Source organism: Carettochelys insculpta, chromosome 19, assembly GCF_033958435.1.
Source record: "Carettochelys insculpta isolate YL-2023 chromosome 19, ASM3395843v1, whole genome shotgun sequence".
In the NCBI taxonomy this organism is placed as follows: domain Eukaryota; kingdom Metazoa; phylum Chordata; order Testudines; family Carettochelyidae; genus Carettochelys; species Carettochelys insculpta.
The window spans coordinates 21178033-21203141 of record NC_134155.1 but is presented as its reverse complement, the minus strand read 5'-3'; the positions used below and the strand labels follow the sequence as shown (position 1 = coordinate 21203141).

Sequence of the window (25109 nt, the reverse complement as noted above, 5' to 3'; positions counted from 1 at the left end):
TATTATGGTTTGTATAACAGAAGTGGTTAGAGACCACAGCCAAGATCAGGACCCTGTTGTGCTACGTGCTGTACATTCCCACAGAGATTGTGAGATCTTTGAGGGCAGAATCTATATACGAAAATACACACCTCACAGAGCTGGAAGGGACCTTGGGAGGTCATTGAGTCCAGTTCCCTGCCCTGTTGACAAGACCCATCACCATGCCTGACAGATTTCTTTTTTTTTTTTTAATCTATTTGCCCCAGATCCCTGCATGGCCCCCTCCAGGGCTGAACTCACAACACTGACTTTAGCAGGCCAACATTCAAACCACTGAGCTATCCCTCTCCCCCTGCTAAGTAGGACAAGGCAAACAATGGGAGAAAAGTATCATCTCCGTTGTATAGATAAGGAACACTAGGTCACAGGGGGCTAATCTATATTTATGCAAAGATCACTGCGCTGCAGTCAATCTCCTGGAGTTCGATTTTGCCACATCTGGTTAAGATGCGGCAAAATCGACCTCTCTGGGCCCGGCCGTCAACCCCTGAACACCTCACTATCATGTGGAGTAAGGGATGAGACTTCTGAGCCTCAGACTACAGTAGGGAAGAAACTTGATTCTAATATGTCAATTCTAGCCACACTAATGGCGTTGCCAGAATTGTATATTGGTAATTGACTTTCTTCCTTTTTGTAGATGTGCCCAGAGTGATTAACTGACTCACCCAAAGTCTCACAGGATATCTACGGCTGAGACAAAATTAAACCCAGGCCAGTGCAGGAAAATGGCCACAAGACAGAGCTTCCTTGATTTCCCCCAAGAGGCATGAGAAGAGCATGTTAGGTAACTCCTGAGCGTTGTTCCTGGAACACAGAGTCCCAGTGGATTTGTACGGCTGAAAACTGGTGCTCACGGTAATCTGTCCCAATGCTGTATGTACTTGTTCTGCAGCTGGATCCAGGTGTGTCTGTGTGAGAGACTTAAAATGCAGACCCATCTTTGGTCACTGGCAACAGCAAGGGAACAGCCTCATTGTGAACCCATAGGACATGTTTCTTATTTTGGATGCAGCTGTGGGACTGTTCTGACACAAATGACTGAAAATGGGTCTGCATTTTACATCTGTCGCTCACTCACTTACACACACACACACAATGTGCAAGAGAGAGAGAGAGAGAGATGGATTAACTTGCAGAACAAGCAAACAAAGCATATGAACAGAAGAATTCAGAAAGACCATTATCTGGAGGCTGGGGGAGCAGGTGTCAATTTTTAGGCATAGCATATCCTTCAGAACAGTGGTTCCCAACTGTTCAGCTAGTGCAGACCCTAAATCACCTCCCCCTAAACTATTTGCGGACCCCCCATTGAAGCCAATTCCAGCCATTGTGTACACGTCATTAAATGAAAAAGGAAACCTCAACACAGATTTTTTTGGACAGCTGCTAACAACATTATTGGAAGATATTTAATTTAAAAATAATAATTGATTGCAACTTTGCAATTTTTTTAAAACTTATTTTCTATTATCCTTTCCCCGCAGACACCCTGCAATACACCCAGGGCTCTGTGGACCACAGGTCGGCAACCACAGTATTAGAAGAAAACCCAGGTTAATACATTTAACAAAGAAGATTTTTATCCCTCCATTTAATTTCAATTTAAAGTATCTTTTAAGAAATCTTAAATATTATTAAATATACTTCTGGACAGTGACTCATAGTTGGATTTCACAAATGCAAACTCCTTCCTAAATCGAAAATTAATTTGTCTGTGTTATTTTACACCTATTTACATATTATGTGAATGTGATTTATGTGTGCACCCTACATTAAGTGAATACTTGAACAGTTATTAAGGTGTCATCATTAGGCAATGCACAAATAACTGGAGTGATGTGATTGGGCATTACTCACAACATTCGTGGAGCTAACCTGAAATGGAACTATCCCCCAAATAATCTTAATGGGATGAATTCTGCTCCCTTTTACAGCAGTGTAAACCCACAGTAATTCTACCATAATAAGGCCACAGTAAAACTGTATTAGCACCTCTGGACTGGGAGCATGAACCCAACTTGACACAGCAAAAAACGTGAGCAGGCTAACAGAGCAAAGCAGCTGAACAGCACCTTATAAAATCATGTCGTTTTAAGGCCAATCTTGTGATTTTTCAGCGCTCTGACTCCTGATTTTGAACAGCGCAGCTGGCAATGCTGGTGTGAGGAGTCGTGGCTCAAGACCTGTGTGCAGCCATGTAATCGGATGCCCAACATGGAGTGGCTGCCTTGGGAAATCAACTCTGTGGCTTCCAGGCAGTTTTGCAAACCTGCAGCCCTAAAGCAGAGCAAAGAAAGCATTAAAGCCCTAGCGCCGTTGCTGCTCACTTCCCCCAGATCCAGCCGCGCTTAGCACAGGGCAATCAGAAGTGAAAGCTCCTTATTTTTATTGTGAGCAAGGAGACTCGCCACAATGAGCTGGCCCTGCAGGCTTCCTGCAGAAATGGCATTTTATCCCAGACTCCTGGCCCTTCTTTAGCTTTTTGGTGCTCAGCGACTGCCTTCCCCAACGAAAGAATTTGTGAACAAGTGCAGGTGCTGCCAGAAAGTTCCTTTGATTGACACAGTGAGGCAATATTGAAAGAGACTAAAAATAGTTTGCAGCAGGTCCCCGCTGTTTCCCTTCATGAGTGGAATAAATTTTGTTAGGTGCACCAAGGCATGCACAGATGCGCACCACCAATAGAAACACACGCTGCCCCCTGTGGTTGGCTTTGGGCACTGTGCTAATTTTCTGGGCAGCACCTGAACCTCTCCTGAGTGGCTGCCCAAGTGCTCAGCTTACAGGGAACACTGGTCTGCAGAAGAGAATTTTTCCTTGCTTATTTTCTTAATACTTGGTAGCTGATTGGCAAGAGATGAAAGCAGCACTAGCAAGAGGATCTTTTGTTCTCCCCTCCTTTTTGATTTCTTACTCTCTGTATTTCATTGAGTTACTCTTACCAGAGGTCTGCTTTACATCTGTTTATATGGAGAAGGAAATGGTTGTCAGCAAGCCACTCCTTGCTGTAGCACATCACCTGCTGCATGCTAGACTCTTGAGTCCCACTTCTTACCCGAGGAGAAAGGAATTTAAATGGAAAGTGGATAGCCCTGCATGAACCACAGAGAGAACGAGGCCAGTGACACTGGAAGAACAACACTGAGACATTTAGTTTTCAGCAATACATCAGAGTAACTTGAAATGAAGCAGAGCCACGTTTAATCAGGACAGTAGCACTGGAGACACCAACCTGTTACGCTAGGTGCTGTACAAAGGCATGGGGAGTGTCTACACTGAAAATTGGAACAGGAGGTGCAGTGCTAGCTCTGGTGCAGCTCGCTTGCTCAAAACAGCAGCTCACGAACCACGCTGTAGACCATACAATCCCGCCAGGTGGGTTCTCGAGCAGTTAACCCATCCTGCCACCCTCCCAGCCACTCATGCCCAGCTCTTCTTAACATGCTGCTTTCACCAAAGCTAGCTCAGCTTGCTGCAATCACACTTCCAGCAGCTGCGCAGCTGCAGCCACACCCACACAGAGACACAGCTCCTGCCCTGATGCATTTATAACAGAAAGGGGAGATTTTCAGAGGCAAGCCTGGCATACGGGCACCTAATTCCCACCAAAAGCCAGTGGAAGATAAGTGTCAACCTGCCCTTTGTGCTTTGAAACTCTCCCCCTAAAAAGCTCAAGGCAAGCAAAATGCGAGGGAGGAAACATTATCTCTATTTTACAAGCAGGGAACTGAGGGACTGAAAGAATAAGTGACATGCCTGGGGACACATGAGAAGGCTGTGACAGAGTCAAGAATGGGACACAGCTCTCCGGCTTTCCAGCCCAGCACTTCAACCACAACAGCATCCCCCACTCACAAACACAGCAAAATGGGCAGGAGCCATTTCACATTGGATATTCCCCTCCTGTACTTCCTCTCAGGATTCAGGCCCAAACAGCACTCGCCTAAGCAGGAGCAAATTTGCTGTAGATCAAGGAGTTACACCAGGCTCCTTTTTAAAATCCTTGTCACCAAAAAAAGCTGAACAGGAGGGATGTTAAGAAGATGGACTGTAGAAGGAATCCATTTGTCTCATTAACACAAGCTCCACCCTTCTGCAGTCCACTGAGATAGCCGATAAAAACCTAGATTTGTAATTTTAAATTGGAGAATTAAGCCCAGACTAACAGGGTGTAATTGATAGGACACAACTCTGTTCCCATCCAGGGAGATTTTTCAAGATTTCCAAGTACTTTTTTCTCATCCTGCATCAGGGGCAGTTCAAAAATTTTTGCAAAGTGAAAACGTGGGTGGGCAGAAGACTGTGGCTCAAAGTGTTTTGTTTCGATAAATGTTTCATTTTGACCGTGGAGGAAGTTTTTGTTTGTTTTACCTTAAGTGAACTCAGCACTCAAAATGAAAAAAAGTTATTCTGAACCAAATTTTGTTTGTCTGGGGGTGCGGGGGGGGGGGGGGGCGAAAATCAACACTCTTTTCAAAAATGGACAGTGTACCAAAACTGACCTTTCCCTGCAAGCCGCTCTGGTTACGACAAACTGGCATGTTCATAACAAGGCACTTCATTGTAATCTTCCCCCTAACAGTTCCAGCGCCACGTGGGCGCAGGCTGCTGGAAAGGCGGCAGGAGAGGGAATTCCCATCTGGTCACACTTCAGACCAATGGGCCGTGCAATATCAAGCCCAAAGCAGGCCCACTGACAGAGGGGGCAAAGGGGACAGCTGCATCAGGGCCCAGAGTTCTGGCCACTGCCAGTGCAGTGGGAGGGGTGGCTGGAGCTCCGCCACTTCTGAAATGCCCCAGCAGCACTGCTTCACGGGGCTCTGAGGGATGGGGAAGTAGTGTCTGAGCAGCGTTGAGAGCTGATTACCCCAGGCTCCACCCCTTTTGCCCTTGGTCCCACCCCTTTGTTTATTACAGGAAAAAGGCAAGACAAATACCCAAAAACCAGCTACTTCTAGACAGGCCCAGTAAGATTAATAATAGAATATCACTTGTCATTCCCTCTCGTCCCCAATTCAAAGCCCTCCGGGGCATTATCAACAATCTACAACCTATCCTGGAACATGATGCTGCACTCTCACAGGCCCTGTGTGACAGGCCTGTCCTTTCCTGCAGACAACCACCTCAACTCAGGAAACTTCTCGCTAGCAACCACACACCACCCCACAGAAATACTAATCCCAGAACTCTTCCCTGCAACAAACCCCATTGCCAGTTCCATCCACATATTTACACTGGAGACACCATCATTGGACCCAGCCACGTCCATTACATGATCAGGGGCTAAAAATGCTGCACTTCCACCAATGCGATGTATGCCATCATGTGCCGGCAATGCCCCTCTGTCACGTATGCTGGACAATCACTTCACCAAGGAAGGAACGGACACAAATCAGACCTTACGAATCTGAACACGCATAAACCCGTGAGTGAGCATTTCAGTCGAGCAGGCCATAGCACTCCAGACTCGAAACCCTGCGCTCTAAATTAAAGAGACTTTAACATCAGGTTACAAAGGGAGACATCTAAATTGGAGTTCATTCTCTAGCTCGATACTTTACAACTCGGTCCCAACAAAGATAGCAATTACCTCGCGCATTACATGGACAGTTTCCCCACCTTTGATATTGATAGCGACCTCAGGCAGCCCACTTAATAGACACTTGCAGTAGGTAATTTTCTTCCCCCTTTTCCCAAGCCCTCTGTCCTATGTAGCTGATTCATCAGTTTTTATTTCATTTTTTTAACTTTCTGTTAAATTCTCTTCAATTGTCTTTGTCTCGGTTTTCATTTACCAGAATCTTCCAGATCTGAAGAAGTGGGTCTGTCCCACAAAAGCTCGTCACCTAGCATATTATTTTGTCAGTCTTTAAAGTGCTACAGGACTGCTTTTTTTGTTCCTTGCTCCCGGTAAGTTGGGCACTCATGCAGCCACCTAGGAGAGAGTCACGTGCTGCTCAGCTGATTAATGGAGCTCCCGTTGTGATTCTACTGGTGGTGCACATCAGCACACGCCAAGGTGCACAAAAGCAAATTTATTCCACACATGGGTGGAAAAGTTTAGAGGGACCATTGTACTAAGTCCAACATATTTCCCTGCATTCATTCCAACAGCACCACTCGACGCTTTCCGAGACCACGGAACACCAAGCAATAGTCCTTTTTATCTGGAACACCTATGGAAATTTTCTTCAGATCAAAAAAGAAACATACAGCAGCCATGTGCAGCAAAAACAGAATGAAGTAATTGAATCATTGCAGTGAAGTAGTAACACTGTATCTGATTTTAATAGCTGAAACTAGATACCGTTAGTGTAAGGGACCAAAAGAGCATCAGATGCTTGTGGCACACCTACGAATTGTTCACAGAACACTGGTGTTAGGCGGAACATAGTTGAGGAAACGCTGTGCTAGGAGCATGCTCCTTGCAGGGAACTTTAACAAGCTCATCCTCACAGCCTCTCCTCACTCCACCGTTACCACTTCCACCACCCCCATTTCACAGTCAGGGGAAACCCAAGCACACAGGTGCAAAGGGACTCATCCAAAGTCAAATGTGCAGCAGAGCTGGGAACAAAATCCAGGTTTCCTTCCTCCCAGACTTAGCTTTTAACTAAACTGCATCCTTCCTTTCCCCAGGTCCCATAACACAAAGTAACACAAGGGCCTTCCAGCAGCCTTTTCTGTATGCGTGAGTTTGGTCTGGCTTTTCTTTAGTATGGCTTGTCCGCTGCAGACGGCCAAGGCTTGTGCTTTGACAACACATACTAGATGCAGGGGAGACCTCTCCTCCAACCAGTCTTTATTCCAACAGTCAAGCAAGGAACTAGAACCATAGGTAGGCTGGAGGCATTGCCATTCCATTCTACGCGGGATGTTACAACAGCAGAGCCTGTTGGGGAACGACTCTGACTGTGCTCTTTTAAACTCCACTGATAAGTGCCCCCATTTGGTTGCAGCACAGCTTGGTCAGCCACAATAGAAACCGGATGCCCTTAAAAGATAAGCCCTACAGACCTTCACTGTAATGGCCTCAAGCCTCCTCCTGCAAGCCACAGTGTTTGAAAACCATCAGGGTTAAAGCCTCATACTGGTAATCAGCGGAGTCCTAATTCTGCCACAGGTTAACTGGGTGACTTTGACCAATTCCCTTTGCCTCTGTTTTCCCATCTGTAAAACAGAAATAATGATATACCAGGGACAGACAAAGTACGGCCTGTGGACAGGATCTGGCTCACCAAGCCTTTGAACTGGCCCATGGCTTGTCCTGCCAAGACCTTCAGGCAAGGAGCAGCTCCAAGGTTCAGAGGGGCTGGCTGCTCCCTGTGCCTCTTGGGAGAGGCGGGGAAGCTTCAGGCACTGTCGCTGCCCCCAGCACGATCTTTCAGCTCCCACTGGCTGGTTCCCCTTGGCTGCCCCTGCCACAAGCACAGCCTCTTAGCTTTTGTTGGCTGGTTCCTGCCAATGTGAGCTGAGAGATTGCACCGGGGACAGCGGCAGTGCTTGTAAAAACTTTAGTAATCGGTATAAAAATGGGAATACACCTACATAAAAACAGTTCCACGCTTCATCATTTGTAATGAGATGGATGAGCCTGAGACCCAGCAGCCAATCCTGCTGCATCCCCGCCGTACGAAATGTCACGCCCCCCACTTTGCCCAGAATAAAAGATAGATTTGGCCCAGGGGAAGCAAGGAGAGAAATGCTGAAGCATCCGACAGTAATTGATTCCTTGCCGGCCCCATGAGCATTAGGCCAGGTCTACACTAGGGGATTGAATCAATATAAGATTGCAACTCCAACCGTGAGAATTGTGTAGCTGGAGTTGATGTATCTTAAATCGATTTTTACCACTGTGTCCACAGCGGGAGGTCAAGGAAAAACTTCCCGTCGACTCCCCTTACTCCTCTCAACTGCCAGGAGTACCGGGGTCAAGGGCAGTGCCCTGATCGCTCAATTTAGTGTGCCCCCCCCCCACTAGGTGCACCTCACCAAACCCCAGAAGATCGACCTCCAATGCGTCAATCTTCCCATAAACACAAACGTATTTTCTATACACGTTGCTGGAGACGAGAACTAGGAATCACACCCCTGGCTCCAAGTACAGATGTAATCTAAGGGAGTTGGACACCCAAATCCCATCAAACGTCCTCTGAAAAGCACGGCCAGAGATCTCACCTGCTTGGGGTAGACAGTAACAGTCCCACAGCTCATTGCATGACAGTAGGATTTGCCCTACCTACCTCAGTCAACATAATTCACCCTTCCACCTTTCATCAGTCATGTGCATTTTTGCCTACTGGCCTCCCACCTCGCCCCACCAAAGAAATGGCTGTGTTTCAGTGGTGTTGGTGTGTAAAGCTTGAGGACCCATTAGGCCCTGAAATACCTGGGAGTGAAGCCAGGGGAACAGGCTGCGTTTAAAATACATTGCCATACCGCCGCTTGCCAGCCCCAGCCCAGCTCGGACGCAGCAGCTGCCACTTCCAAGCAGAAGAGGTCACACTAGAAAGGCAATTCCTGCAGCCAGCGCAACAGCCGGCGCATGCTCAGGGGAGAGGGCGCCTCAGGCTCGGGAAGGAATTTCCTTTGGAGACAACCCCACGAAAAACCCCCAGGAGGCCAGCCTGCCCCTGAGGATGGGAGCCCTGCACTGGAGGCTGCGATTCAGGTCAGAGCTGAAGGCAAGTGGGCTATTTTATGAGGCTGGTGTGCCTGGCTAAGCTAAAAGCAGTCAAATCTCCCAGGAGAACTGGGCATGGCAGCCTCTTGGGACAGAGCAGGCGGGAGGAGTTAGGCCAGCAATTCCCAATCTTTTCTAGTGCAGGGGACGGGGTGAATTGGTCCTACCTCCCCCTGCTTCGCCTTCTTTTGCGGCAACCAACCCCCGCCCCCCTCTGCCCTTTGGGGAACTTTGGTCTAGGAGGCTGGGGACATAAGTACAACCATATGGGGACAGATCAACAGTCCACTGAGTCCCGTATCCCGTCCCTAGCAATGGCCAGCACCAGGCACTTAAGTGGAGTGGAAGCCAGGAGACCCAAGTTTAGATCTCACTGACACCAACTACAACCCCATGGACCAGTCACAGCCTGTGTGTCTCAATTTCCCCATCTGTAAGTCGAGCATCTCCCACACAGCAATACCTCTAGCTTAGAAAAGAGACTAAGAGGGGATATGATAGAGATCTATAAACTCTAGCCTGGTGTAGAGAAAGCAGACGTGGAAAAGTTATTTGCTTGTTCCCATAACACAAGAACTAAGGGTCACCAAATGACATTGATAGGTGGAGGGTTTAACACCCACAAAAGGAAGGACTTCCTTCTTCTGTGGAACTCCTCGCCAGAGGTGGTCGTGAAGGATCTGGACAAGGTTCAAAAGAGAGCTGGATAAATTCACGGAGGTTGGGTGCATCACTGGCTATTAGCCAGGATAGGCAGGAATGGTGTCCCCAGCCTCCGTCAGAAATTGGGCCTGGGTGGCAGAGGAGGGATCACTTCAGGTGTCCCTGTTCTGTTCCCTCCCTCTGGGGCACCTGGCATTGGCCACTGTTGGAAGCCAGGATACTGGGGTAGATGGACCTTGGGTCTGACCCCATGTGGCCGTTCTTATTGTTCAACTGCACCACAGGGAGCCATTTCCTGACCCTAAACTAACAGTGCTGAACTCGGGTGCAACCTGAAAGCCAGACTGCTCACTGTGCTTCCACACCCCCATTCTGCACGCAGACCAGAGGCCTATCCTCAGCCAACCTTCCCCATTCATCCACAGGAGGTTCTCCCAGGCCTTCATGTGCATTGTAAAGCACATAGTCTTTAAGCCAACAGTGAAGATTTAGCTGTGTCCTCATGAATACACACACCAGGCTCAGGGGAGATGGGGAGACAGATACAGACTCTGCAACCGCTGACCTTGCCTGCTGCTTTCCCATCTGCCTGGAAAGAGGAATACCTCTCATGTGGCATGGAGAATGCTGCCCATGAAAGTTGCACCTGGACCAAAGGAAAGTCCACAGAATAGCCCAGAGCCTCTTTCTACTAAGTACCAGGCCACAGCCTTGGCACGCAGCGTTTCAAGGTCAGGATGCAGCAAGACACGATGGCTCCAGGAACCAATCACAGGGCACGCTGATTTATGCAACTTAACTGCTGGCTAAAGGTGTCTAGCAACATGCTAGCAGGGACCAGTGTTTTCTGTAAGCTGAGCACTTCGGCATCCACCTGGGAGGGGTTCACGTGCTACCCAGCTGAATACCAGAGCGCCCACAGACAGCAGCCTGTGTTTGTATGAGTGGTGCACATCTCCAGATGCCTCAGTGCACATAACAAAATTTATTCCACCGATGGGTGGAAAAAATAAGCGGGAACCCTGGTAGAGACCCCAATCCACTAACACACTTGGGCTCTTTCAAAATCTATGTATTTCAAGGCTCTGCTGTATAGGAACGATTACCGATTCAGACACACATCCCTGCTCGGCAAAGCAGCAAAGTCTTTTAGTTCACGTTAGTCACATGCTTCAATGCCATTGAAGACAGTGAAACCAATGAACATGCTTACAGACTGGGTCAAATCGTGGCTGCAGAGAGGTGAAATCCAGATGTCCAGTCCCCAAAACTGCACACTTACCCCTCTACAGGAGTGTGAGAAGAGGCAGCTTAAGCACACAGCTGATACTGGTTGTGTAACAAGAGTTGAACCTGCCTATTGCATCGCTCGCTCTGGCTTGATGCAAGCTGCATGACTCACTGCGGACTTCGACTGATCTACTTCTGCTCCTTGTACAGCAGCAGCTGGGAGCTGCTTGCACCAGACCAACAGTACTCTGGGAGCAGCACATTTTCTCGGTGCCACTCCTCACTAAACATGATTGATTTGCTGCAAGTAAATAAAACATAAAATACTTCTTACAGGGCCAGGTTCCCTCAACCTGCAGCTCAGCGTGAAGGGCTCCATTATGTACACAGAGTAACCAGAAGGGTTTGAATTGCACTTTTACACTGACTGCTCCCCAAAAGATACAGCACCACCACGAGCCTCTTTAGAATGCAATCCTGGCCACCTGATGTGCTTCTTGCAGATTAAGAGAACTTGCATTTACATGCAGCTGCCTTCATCTCCACCTCTCCAAGTGCTTTTCAAACCACATAATGAATTAAGTTTCCTAAGAACTAAGTATGTAAATTGGGGCCGAGAGATGACAAACGATTTGCTCAAGGCCAAAAGGTAAGTCAGTGGTGGAGCAGACTCGAGGGAACTCAGGCATTCTGGCTCCCACTCACATGTTCTAACTGCCAGATGATTCTCTCTTCAATATCTTTCCAAACCAAAGCGTACATAGCAGTTCCAATGATGCAAGGTATAAGATGATTCCTTCAAGAACCTTTAATGATCTAGAGATGCATGGTGTCCAACCAGTTCTGTAGCACTGGCTACTGCCATAATGAACTAGCCACATTATTCTGAACATATATTTATCGTTCAAGCCAATCAGTCACACTCAACTACCCAAATACCCATACGTGGCTAGTGTACTGGACACCATGGGTCTAATCAGGGGTTGACAACCAAAATAGTAAAAAGAGCCTTTTTTTTTTTAAATTAAAAAAAAAAAAAAAAAACTCAATAATTCCAAGAACCACAATGCATGTGAATATGAGACAGTCCTTTATAAATAACATCAAAGTGTACTTTTTGTAACCCCTATTTTAAGAACAGCACACGCACAATGATTTGTAACACGACAGATGTTTATTGTAGGACAGTCACAAATTTTTTTTACAGATTCTGTTTCTTCACACTCTACCTGAGTCTGTTTGTACCACTGTCTTCCTGACTTCCACTCCAGAACCAACTTCAATTATACCAAGTTTAATTCACGTTTAATTTTAGGTTTCTTCCTTAAAATACGTATTGCCCTTCACAGCAGGAATCCCACAAGTTTCCTTTTCAAAATCAAGACTTCATTATCAACACGATCAAAACACAGATACAGTATCATATCCCACAGTGCACTGCACACATATTAAGGGGGGAGTTATCCAGTGTTTTCTGTCCCACAAAATCTCATCACCGAATAAATCATTTTGTTAGTCTTTAAAGTGCTACATTTCTGCTGCTTTGTTTTGTTGGTGTACAGACCAACACGGCTACCTCTCTGTTACCCATCCACTTATTGTTTGCCATTTACACGAGGTGTTCATTGTTGGGCTTTTAGATGTTCACCATTTATTGAAAATAATCAGGAGGGTTTTTTGTTTTACTTTATAATTATAGCATGCGGAGCCACAAAGACATCCTTAAAGAGTTGCATGCAGCTCCGGAGCCGCAGATTGCAGACCCATGATGCAGATAACACTTACTCCTGCCAGGAGTACAGGGGACTGAACCCCAACCCTCACAGCCTCCTGCTCTCACCCCTGCACCTTCTACCACCTGCCCTGCACCCTTGACCCTCTGCAGAACCCCTCTCCACACCTCCCACTCACCTGTCCAGATTCCTACTCCCCCATTTTTCTAAATAAAGGCATGGACGTGGGGGAAACCATCTGAGTTTTGAAGTCAAGCTCTATAAATACAGCTCAACAGGGATGAATACAGGCTATAGTTAACCCCTTTGTTTAGTTAGAAACATGAAATGGGCTTTGATACATTCATCTGACAAAAGAGTTAATGTTTTGTTTCACGAAAATGAACTTTTTATGCTTTTTGTTTAATTAACTTCCAGTTACCACCTTCACCCTAATGCTGCTTAATGGTCCAGTCACCGCTTTCTAACGTATTAAAAAACAAACATTAATAAGCATCTGAAACTGTTAAGCTACAGAATTGCTTAAATAAATGCAGACAATTATATATTGCAGTGGTCCTCAACCGGCAGTACCTGTACCCACGGGGATACACAGAGGTCTTCCAGGGATACATCAACTCATCTAGATCAGTGTTTCGCAACCTGGGATTGGAGGATGAAATGTCATAGGGGACCCAGCAAAGCTTAGGCTACGCCTCCATTACCTCAGAAAATCGGCACGCTCAGGGAGGATCTTCCAGGGCACCGTTTCGTGCATGTTTGAAACTGCGGTTTCCGGAACCAACATTGACCCCATAACTCCTCACAAGCAATGAGGATTAAGAAAGGCCAACAGGAAGAGCACTCCCGTCAACCTTCTTCCATTCCTCCAGTGGACCTTCCGCCATGAAGCAGCCACTGAACAGCCGATGCGAGCTATGCAATGGGCATAGCTAAAATCCAGTATCAGCTGCCAAATGCTATGTCTAATATAGATATAGCCTCAGTTACATGCTTCAGCCCCAGACTGTGGACCTCGGGCTTCAGACAAAGTTCGCAAGTGAAATGCAAATACAATCTTTATATTCCAATTGATTCCAGTTAAAATTTTAGAGCAGATATGAGGAAGTCAGCATTTTTCCAGTAATAATGTGCTGTGACACTTTTGTATTTTTATGCCTGAGCAAATAATTTTTAAGTGAGGTGAAACTGGGAGTACATAAGACAAATCAGATTCCTGAATGAGGTACAGTAGTCTGAAAAGATTGAGAACCCTGCTAGACACTGAAATAGAAGTACAACATTTATATGACAAAAGAGGAAGTAAGTAATTTTTCAGTGATAGTCAACTGTGGCACGCCTATATTTTCAGGCCTGATTTTTAAGTAGTTTTTAAGAAGGGTGGAAGTTGGGAATGCTCAAGACACATTGAACTCTTGAATGGGGATAGAAAAGTTGAGGATCACTGACATAGTGTACCCTCTAAGTAGCAAGAAGAAATACCAAATTTAGGGTAAAGATTCTATTTACTTGCAACTCCTGTTTTAAAGGCTACCTTGACCAATGAGAATGCGTCTTTCTTTAAAACATAACTGCAGTACCAGTGGAAAAGTTATTTAAAATCGATGATTTAAATCAAGACTTTGTCTGGTGATTTAAACCACTGAAAACCTCACTCTGGCACAAGGCTAATTCTTAATACACAGCTAGGGTTCACTGGCTTCAAATTCCTTTACATTCTACTACGAAAACTCTCATTAATAACTCACACCTTGCTAGAAAGGGCAAAATTACTGGATGGCAACCTGAACAGAGAGAAAGCAGTTGGTATGTGGCTCACACAGACCATTGGGATTAACCACAGACATTTCCCTACATCCCCTATGGTTAATCAAGTTCATTAATTAGAAAGAGCACCATAACGAATCACTGTTCCCCTTCCTCTGTTGTCACAACAAAGAGTAAACAAGAGTCCAGCATGTGCCTTTTCTACCTCGTCCGTTTATTTTTAATTATACCCCGCCCTGCTTCTCTTGTAATTAAGATAGGAATAGCCAACCTGGAAGTGACTGGTTCAATCCTGAAGAGTGCTGAGCAGCCTTTGCAGCACAGGAAGTTCTTAGCTCCTCCTGAGCCCCCAGGGCTGTTACTGCTGCCTCACTGAGCAAGGATGCTGTACAGCTCCTTGTAACCCTCAATAACACCCTCCCACCCACTCTCTAACAGGAGGGCGGGTGGGGTCTGATACAGTGTAACTGCTAACAGGTGGACTTGAACCTGGCAACTCTGGAGCTCAAGGGAGGAGCCTCTACAATTTCAGCTATAAGCCACCCATGGATGGAAAAAATTAGAGGGAACACACACTGATCAGGCCCTGAGAGTCTGAGAACGGATCCTGTGAGGTCGCAGGGAATACAAGGATGGGGCCACAGATCCTTCAGGTGCTAAGTGCCTACACATCCTTTTGACTTCCGAGCTCAGTCCCCATGAGGATAAAGCCCCACCGCAGCTCCTTACAGCCAAGCATCGGGGAAACACAGCTCGATGGCTTCAGGAGTTACTTCAGAAAGGGAAACTGGAGTCAAAAATCACTCAGCCTATGGATATAGGGAATGATTTCCATCAAAGGAAACATGCCAGTAGCACTGTGGAAGTCTAGAGTGCCCATCACATGCAGCTGATTACCATAAATACTATTACTAGGGGTCTCTGAATTACAAACAAGCATAGTACCTATTTTTTGCCCATTTCTATTCATCTTCAGTGCCTTGAGCTCACTATGCCCCACTGGGATCTGCCATGCCAGATGCACAGAGGAGAGGCTGATCTGCAGAGAAGTGCACGCTCAGAAGACAAAAACACAATGCTCCTGTTTAGGGTGTGAGCTTTACCTGTGATGCTCCAGCCACGCTCTCTACCACAATTAGCAAACCAGAAGGAGATGCCAGCCAAAGACGTTACCACCACCTGACAGTCTCTCGCAAAATGATGCTGCCTATGTCAACGGCCAAGCACGCTCTTAAGAGCTGCCATAGGCTTCTGAATGCAGCAATATGATAATGCAAATCAGATGCTAAGGCAAGCCAGCGGTTAGAATTTCCTTTGTGCTGGAGACCACGTCCTGCATGGAACTGCCGTGTAATGAGAAACTCTAAGCGTATTCACTTGTCATTTATCTTCCCACTTCCCCCAAATTGTTTGTAAAACATCACTTTGTAACACTCAGACCTTGCAGGGCTTTTTGCACAGGCAGGGTTCTTGGCAAACACCAACTGCCTAAACCTTTCAGCAATCTGTAAATGGGGGAAGTGTCACTCGCCTTGGAAAACTGGCACAGGCAGATTGTGAGATTTGCCCAAGGTATACAGTAAATCACTGGCAGTCTTGGGTATAAAACACAGACATCCTGAGGCTCAGCTTAGAAGAGCGTCCTGCCTGCCAGCTGGTGTTTGTTATCAGGCTGCGGTCTGCAATGTGTAACTTCTCTAGGGATGCTGGCAACTGTGAGAAGAACCCAATCCAAGAGTTAGGGCTCTGTCCAGGAGAAAAAACACTGCCTGTAGGCAGACCTGCATAGGGCCTGATCCACAGTTAGCGGATGCCCTCCCTTGATTTCTGTAGGTTTTGGAACAAGTGACCATAGGAAGCACATATAGGAATCACAGAATATTGGAAATAGAAGTCATCATATCCAGCCCCTTGCACTCAGGGCTAGCGCCCTCCCACCCAATTTTTTTTCCATACATGAGTGGAATAAATTTTATTATGTGCACTAAAGCAGACACTGATGTGCACCACCAATGGAAAAACTTTCTGCTCCTTGTGAGTGGTTGTGGGTACTCCACTAATCAACTGGGCAGCACCTGAATCTCTCCTGGGCGGCCACCCAAATGCTCAGCTTGCAGGGAAAACGGCTCACAGCAGAACCCTGCAGATCAGTTCAGCAACTGCAGCTCCTAGCTTTGTCTTCTCCTTAGCCCACTGGGCCTAATCCAAAGCCCACTAGAAACAATGGAAAAATCTCCCACTGAGCACAATGGACTATGGATGTCTCTGACTTATTTTCAGAGAAGCCCAAGAGAGTGTGGCGTGCAGCTCCTATTGAAATTCATTGGAAGCTGGGCATTAATTCTTTGAGTCTTCTCTAAAAATTGCAAAGGCAGCATTACTATCATTTATTACGTACTGCTGTAGTATCTGCATGCCCCAGCCAAGATCAACGTTCCTTTAGTCAGTTCTTTACAACCCACAGTGGTGAGACAGTCTCTGCCCCAAAGAGATTGCAAAGTAATGTGCCACCAGACTCAGTCCCCACAGCTGAAGGACTCTTGTCCCCACATACACTCCTCCCAGTGAAAGTACTGCTTAACCATTGGAATTAACTGTCTAGAGAGGCTGTGTAACCTTCACCACTGGAGATATTTAAGAGCAGGTTAGACAAACGTGTGTCACAGATGATCTAGATCAGGGGTCAGCAACCCCAGCACAGGTGCCAAGAATGCTACATAAGCCAATTTTCATCGGCACATGAGGCAGGAGCTCAGCCCCGCCCCTCCTCCCCCATTCAACCAGGAGCTTGCTCAAAGCCATACTGCCTGTGGATTAACAAAAGACCAGCCAATGCTACCAACCACCCCCTAAACAGTAAAGCTCTGCATCTTCATTTATTTATTAACAAAGTTGTACTCGATGACCTCTTGAGGTCCCCTCCAGTTCTAGTATTCTGAGTCTACGATTGCTGGCATTCAGCTTCCAGGAAGCATACGATCGCTTAGTTCCAATTCCCACCTGAAGAGTTAACCATGTTCTTTCTCTGCTGCATACTAAAGGGCAAGAGCTCAGCCCTGGCATCAGACTGCCAAGACCCCTGCAAATTAAACTCTCCCAGGTGCAGAAAATCAGGAGTTTGACCCATGGTGCTCTTATGTTCTCAGTGGCAGGGAATAATGTACGTGAATGACAGGGAGTAGTGTAGTTTATTGTAATATGCAGGACAAAGTGCTCCCTACAGTGACACATCCTGGCATATTTAAACCGTGCTCTTCTAACCCTCGTTTATAACACACTCATCTGGCTGTAACAGGTTCCTTGCCTCCCCCTGCATTTTGAAAGGAATTTCTGGCTCCAGTAGACAGGCAGTTTTTTTCACCAGTTGTGGTGACAGGACACTCCAGCAGCAAAATAAGGGCAACTGCTGTTAAATGTCATATTTCACTCCGTTCTCCACTCCACTGACTCAGAGCAGGGGACAGGGATCTTCCGCCCAAATTAGGAGGAAAGCTTCGGATCACAGCCGTGAAGCAAGCAAGACTCATGCTTTGGGCACTGGATGCCAGAGAACATGGGAACAGTGATCCATGATGCTGCCCACACAGGAGGTCTCTTCCTGCTGACTTCAAGGGGCATTAGATCACACTTTTGACCGCCACACTTTGCTTTGACCTAGTTGGCTTTTGGGGGCAGCAGTTTAGAATATGAATCATTACCTCTTTCAAGCCACATTCCTTCTCCCAAAACCCTCACTGCAGCAGGGCCGACACAGTGGCAGGGACCTTGCTGCATGCCCCAAGGAAGGGGCGGGGCCTCAGGCAAAAGGGGAGGGGGCTAAGCCTAGGCAGCCCTCATTGCTGCATGGAAAGCAGCACTCCAGCAGTGATTTAAAGGGTCGGGGCAATGGAGTCATGCCCCTGCTCCCCCATGCAGCTGGGAGCTTGCTCAAAGCCATGCCACTGATAGATTAACAAAGGACCAGCTAATGCCACCAACCCCTACCTATACGGTAAAGTTCTGCACCTTATTTAGTTAAAGAAGCTGTTGTGCGTAGGACTATTAGTGACTTTCAAAAGTATCACTTGCACCAAGACCCTACATAGGAGGTCAAAAGGTCAAATTTCAGCACTCCGCCTCGGAAAGGTTGCTGATCTTGCGCTAATGTTTTCTAGCCACTGGTGGAATAAATTTTCTTAGGTGTTGCAAGGCATGTGCAGATGTGCACCACCAGTAGACCCACAGGCTGCTGGCGGCACTCTGCTAATCAGCTGGACGGCACCTGAATCTCTCCGGGGCAGCCGCCCAAGTGCTCAGTTTAGAGGGAACATTGGTCTGGAGCTCTGACACGCAGCATCAAGGCTGCCTCACTGACCTTCCCTGGGATACTTGGACAAAGACACTAAGAAAAAGACACGCGGTCTTTAAAAACTACTTTCCTGTAAGTGTTTTTATACACTTGTTGAACCTCTCTAATCCGGCACCCTTGGGACCTGACCAATTCTGGGTGAGAGAAATTGCCAGAGCACAGGAGGTCTAGTGATGTCTAGCACATTCCAACACTTCCACTGCTCACTGGGCTCTTAGAAGACATTTAGAGGTAAATTACAGCTAAATAACAGCACAGAACACTGGGAGCCAGGGCTGGTGTCTGGAAACAAACTTCATGGGGCCAATGGAAACTTGGCCACATCCATGATAAACGGTTGTCCAGCTAACTAAAATAATGCCGGATTACGGATGCTTCTGGATGAGAGAGTTCCAGATTAGAGAGGTTCAACCTGTGCTCTAACACCTGTAGGACTGTGCTTTGTGGTTTGGGGAAAGGCGTGTCACCTCAGCAGTGCTTTTTTCTGTGCCAGTACTTGCTGGCACTGAGTACCAACACCTCGGCAGCCCCAGCCACAGGATTCACTGAGGGGGAGAGGGACTTGGGGAGCCACCTGAGTACTGCACTGCATCGCCCTGTGAAAACACACAGCAGGGGAGCATGGTAGGGAATGTGAAAAAACGCATCACCTTTCTTCTTACAGAATCTCCTCCATAGCTCTCAATGAAAATACTCCTTAGACAGCTACAAGTCACACACACCAGCCTTCCTGGCTTCAGCAGAAAACATCTCTTTGGTAGCAGCCAGCGAAAAGGAAGGAAGATTAAAAGCCCGCAAAGAATGATCTGTCTACCGGGGCCAAAACCAGGGCAATGGAAAGAAAGGCAGAAAGCAACACAGAACAAGAGCAGAAAAGGGGTGTTTTCTTTACACAGAGGAAGCTACACGCATAACCATTCTCCGGAATAAGAAGCTACTACTGTGCGCTAAAAACCAGAGCAACTTTCCCTTAGGTGGCACTGATTACTCCCCTGGCAAGGTGCAGCTCATTTGTGGGTCTTGCCGACCTCAATTTTTCCTCACAAACAAGTCCATTTGGGTGTGAATAGGCCTGTTTTACTTCCACCTGGAACACTGATTCAAAACAACAAAAAGCCTCTAAAGTTCCCACTGCACTTTGATCTTTTATTGTCACCGGATACCTCAGGAAACTGTGAATCACAGTTTACAGAGCAATTTGTTTCCCTTTAACAATTTCCAAAACCAGGGCTAGCCCACTCTGGCCTTTTCCTTCTGAAGTCACTACTCCTCCTGCATTTGTTTCAGCACCTCAGAGGAGTAGCTCTCAACTGGGGTACACATACCCCTACACATCCCAGGGAGGACATCAGCTCATCTAGAAAGTTGCCTTGTTTTACAACAGGCTACATAAAAAGCCCTTCCAAAGCCAGTACAAACGAAAGTTTCTTACAGACAACGCCTCATTCATCTGCACGATACACACGCAAGCATAAACACAATATTTACAGTCCAAATGATTTATTGTATAGGGTCAAAACAAGAAAAACCAGCAATTTTTAAGTAATTTTTCAAAAGTGCTGTGACACTCTTGTATTTTATGTCTGATTTTGTAAGCAAGTCATTTTAAAGTGAGCAGCAGTACCCAAGACACATCAGACTCCTGAAAGAGGGACAGTTGCCTGAAAAGGTTGAGAGGTGCTGTCCTGCAAGACAGAGAACATTGCTTCTTGCTCATCCTTTCACTTAATCAAGCCAACCTTCAACAGTGTTGTCTGTCAGTCAGCATCTGATTGGGACAAGCTTGCAATGGAGGGGCACTGGTTAAAATAGTGTATTAATAGTTCCCTGGTTCCACACAACACCTTCCATATTTAAAAGTCCCAAGGTAATTTCTACAGGCCTTAATCAAACAGGACTGAAACGCCAACTGGTATCAAAAATATCAAACAACAAAAATATCTAGTAACAGAGAGGAAGCCGTGCTAGTCTATACACTATCAAAACAAAAAGCAGTCAAGTAGCACTTTAAAGACTAGCAAAATAGTTTATTAGGTGAGCTTTCGTGGGACAGACCCACTTCTTCAGACCATAGCCAGACCAGAACAGACTCAATATTTAAGGCACAGAGAACCAAAAACAGTAAGCAAGGAGGACAACTCAGAAAAAGATAATCAAGGTGATCAAATCAGAGAGTGGAGGGGTGGGGGGAAGGGTTACGGTACTAATCAAGGATGGCCTGATCAGTACCACACTGTACCGAAAACCTACTGATCTCTATACTTACCTACACCCTGCTAGTTTCCATCCTGCACACGTGACTAGATCCATTGTCTACAGTCAAGCTCTTAGGTACAATCGAATTTGCTCTGATCCAACTGACAGAGATCAAAAACTACAAGAACTTTACCAAATATTCATAAACCTGAATTACCCACCAGGAGAAGTAAAAAAACAAATCGACAGGGCCAGACGAATACCCAGAGACCAGCTACTCCAAGATCGGCCCAAAAAAGCCAAGAACACAACACCACTGGTCATCACCTACAGCCCCCAACTCAGACCACTGCAACGAATTATTAAAGACCTACAACCTACCCTTAATCAGGATGCTACACTCCAGAAGCCCCGGGTGACATGCCTGTTCTCTCTTACGGACAACCTCCCAACCTCATGAGGATCCTCACTAACAGCCACAGTCTATACCCCAGGAATACCAGTCCTGGAACCTTTCCCTGCAACAAAGCCGGCTGCCAGCTTTGTCCACATATCTTCTCTGGAAATACCATCACTGGACCTAACCAGGTTACTCACAGAATCACGGGCACTTTCTCGTGCTCCTCTACTAACATCATATTTGCCATCATGTGCCAACAATGCCCAGATGCTTTGTATATTGGACAGACTTCTAACTCCCTTAGACAAAGGGTCAATGGGCACAAAACAGACATCAAAACACTCCAGATCCACAAACCAGTTAGTCAACATTTTAATGGAATGGGGCATTCTGTCAATGACCTAAAGGTATGTGTGTTACTGAAAAGGAATTGTTGCACCGTTTTGGAAAGAGAAACAGCCGAGCTGGCTTTTATATTCAAATTCGGCACATTAACACATGGTTTAAATTGTGATGGGAACTTTCTGAGTCACTATAGGGGCTTGTCTGCATACTTGGCTCAATCTAATTCTTGAACTTCCCCACCACCCCTCCACTCTCTGATTTGATCACCTTGATTATCTTTTTCTGATTTGTCCTCCTTGCTTACTGTTTTTGGTTCTCTGTGTCTTAAACATTGAGTCTGTTCTGGTCTGGGTATGGTCTGAAGAAGTGGGTCTGTCCCACGAAAGCTCACCTAATAAACCATTTTGCTAGTCTTTAAAGTGCTATTTGACTGCTTTTTGTTTTAACAAAAATATCTGTTAGTCTATAAGGTGCCACAAGACTTCTTGTTGTTCTCAAAGCTATAGACTAACACGGCTACCTCTCTGATACTCAACATAACATAAGAACAGCCATACTGGGTCAGACCAAAGGTCCATCTAGCCCAGTATCCTGTCTGCCAACAGTAGCCAATGCCAGGTGCCCCAGAGAAGGTGAACCCAAGACAATGATCAAGTGATTTGTCTCCTGCCACCTATCTCCCGCCTTCAACAAAAGGCTAGTCACCATACCTTACCCCTTGCTAATAGCCATTTATGGACCTAACCGCCAAATATTTATTGAGCTCTTTTTTAATCTCTGTTAGAGCCCTGGCCTTCACAGCGTCCTCTGGTAAGGAGTTCCACAGGTTGACTGTGCGCTGGGTGAAGAAAAACTTTCTTTTATTAGTTTTGAACCTGCTATTTCATTTGGTGTCCTCTAGTTCTTATATTATGGGAACAAGTAAATAACTTTTCTGTATTCACTTTCTCCACACCATTCATGATTTTATATACCTCTATCATATCGCCCCTCAGTCTCCTCTTTTCTAGACTGAAAAGTCCCAGTCTCTCTAGCCTCTCCTCATATGGGACCCGTTCCAAATCCTCAACTGGTATGTGACAAAAGACCAAGACATGAATGAAGCTGCCGATTGTTTGTGGTTTTTTTTGTATTGTAAAGAAAGAGCTAAGAATCTTTGAGACAAAAGGCTGACAGGTCAAATTGCCCAAGGACTTGCTGGTGCTTTAAAGAGAGGTTGACACAGGGACTTTCTGAAAGTGAAATGGGAATAGCTTACACCTGGCCATGCTTATGTTGGACTCCAAAGCTGTCCCAAGGAACAATTAAGAAAAAGACACTTTCTGAAGGGTTCTACGTTGCATCACACGCCTTCTTAGAAGCGTTGTCACTTCACCCCATGGGGCTAAGGGTTTGGAAATTACAGCCACCCAACAGTTACGGGGGTGGGAGGCTGGACCCTTTCCCATAAAGTCATGCTACAGATTATGAGCTAGACCTGGAAAACTGTGTTAAGGATTACCAGCCCCACCCCCCCGGGCCCCCACTTTCCAAGGAGACATTGTTTCCCATTTATAAGCATTTAATCCCACTTTGTTTTCCAGTATCCACTGGCCAAGAACTTACTGGGATGATCACCCTGAACACGCCCTCCCAGGGATGCTGCTTCCACCCCAGGCACTAAGCCCCCTGATCCTCCAGGCTCACCTGCCGCAGGTGTTTCAGCAGCTCAGTCGCCTCCTCCTGTTTCCCTTGCTTCACCAGCAGCAGCATGTCCTGGATCATGCAGATCCGGCGGTGATAAGGGGGCAGGTTGCCCCCGCTCTTCCCAAACTTATCGCTGGACTTCACCATGAAGGAAGCGAAGATGTCTCCCCGGTCCCTCGCTGGCATCTTCTTGCGGGAGCCTGGGTGCTGCGGCTGCGGGCTTTCCCCCACACTGGGCGGCTGGCAGCCTTTGGTCTGCTTGGTGCCCATGGCAGAGCCCCGCCACCAGGAGCCTCATCCGAAATGCCACCGCCCGGCTTCATGCAAAAGCCCTGCGGGGGGGGGGGGGGGCGGGCTGCCGGGGGGCCGGCGCGGCAGAGCTCAGCGGCTGCAAGGCAGGGCGGCCGGAGAGCAGCCCCCGGGCAGTCCTGGGGCCGCCCCCAAGGGCTGCAGAGCGGGAGGGGTTCGCTCACCGCGAGGGCCCACAGCCGGCATCCCGCCTCATGGCTGCCAGCGGCCACCCAGGGGGCGCCGCACCAGTGGCCTGAGGGGCAGCCCTGGGGCACCCCGCTCCGGGCAGCGCCGCCTCGCGGCTTCGCCCCCCGCCTGGCTCCAGCCCCACCCGCGAAGCCCCTCGGCGGGCGGGTCCCCGGATCCGGGCTCCCGGGGCAGCGGCTGGCGCCGGAGCGCTCCGGGAGCGGCGCGGATTGGGCTCCCTCAGCCCCCACCCATCCTGCCGGGCCGGCCCAGCGATGCCCCGGCCACGGGGCGGGCTCACTCCAGCCGCCGCCGCCCGCCCGCTCTCGCCGCCCGAGCAACTTCGCGGGAACTGTTGCACGGCCCCGCGCCCGGGCGGCGGGCGGCGCTGCCCAGCGGGCCCCGCTCCCTCGCCATGCCCCGGGCTGGCGGCTCGGCTGGGGCTGGGGCTGGGGCTGGGGTGGCCGCGGCACGCCGCCGCCGCCGCCGGCGGGAGGGAGGGAGGGAGAGCTCGGCGCGCCGGGGCCGGGCGCGGGAGCCGGACGGGCTCCGCCTCTCCCCCTGCTGCCCGGCTGGCGGCTCTGCAGCGCGCAGGCGGCTCCCGGGGGCTGGCGGCGGGCGAGGCCTGGCAGCTGCGCGGAGACGGGATCCCCCCCGAGCGCCCCGCGGCGCGGAAACAAGGCGCGGCCGCCCCCCCACCCGCCAGCCGGGCTCCCTCTGCCGCCGCCCGGGGCTGGAAAAAGCGTTGTTCTGCGCACCGCCGGGAGAGCCGCGGCGGGGCCCGAGCCCGGAGCAGGGGCGGGAGTTAAAGGAAGGGGGGATGCAGGAGCGGGGGAGACGGGCGATGCTCCCGCTTGGGGCACCGCTCCGCTGATATGGGTGCAGGTGCAGCAGTACACAGGGGACGCAGCTCTGCCTGGCCTTGGCCACCTGCAGTCAGAGCTCCACCCCGCGGGTGGCTGGGGCAGGGGCGAGATCACCTCCAGCCTTCCCTGTCAGAGGAGCACCCGGGCGGCCATCCAGGAGCAATTCAAGTGCTGCGCCCCCTCCCCCCCGCGGTTTAGCAGAGCCCCCCCCTGGGCCGGGTGTGTTTCTATGGGTGGGGCACGGCCACCTCTGCCAGACTGCACCTAACAAAATTTATTCTGCCCCTAGCTGGAAAACACTAGAGGGAATCCTGATCACGTGGCAGAAGGGAGCCCAGACCAGACAAAGAGGATGCTAATGGGCAGAGGGAAGTAAGTGGAGGCCTTTGCCCTCACAGCCTAGTCTCCTTTGATTGAAGGTCCATGCCCACCCTGGGCCAATTGGGTCAGTAGTCCAGGAAGCTCCTGAGCTCCTCAGTGTGGCTGAGCGCTCACATGGTGTAATGCTTTCTACCACCTCCACATAGCTCGGAGACTCCATCCCATCCTGGCCTCAGTCATCTCTTCCCGGCTGGATGGCAGCCATCCTCTACACCTGGGCATGCAGCTTTCCGTGCCTTGGAAACGCCTCCAAGTACAGACTGCTGCAGTACAGCATTGCCTCAGCTGC

The 25109-nt window shown here is 48.4% G+C and overlaps 1 protein-coding gene across 1 annotated transcript in view; it reads right to left on the bottom strand.

Annotated features, from left to right (window-relative positions):
• LRRC75A (leucine rich repeat containing 75A) overlaps nt 1–24080 on the bottom strand; it is a 164822-nt gene extending 140742 nt beyond the window's left edge. Inside the window, exon 1 of the mRNA XM_075013551.1 lies at nt 23097–24080. Within this exon, the coding sequence (XP_074869652.1) occupies nt 23097–23366 (270 nt within the window). The 5' untranslated portion in view covers nt 23367–24080. The remainder of the gene's footprint in view (nt 1–23096) is intronic.
• Nucleotides 24081–25109: the final 1029 nt, after the last annotated feature.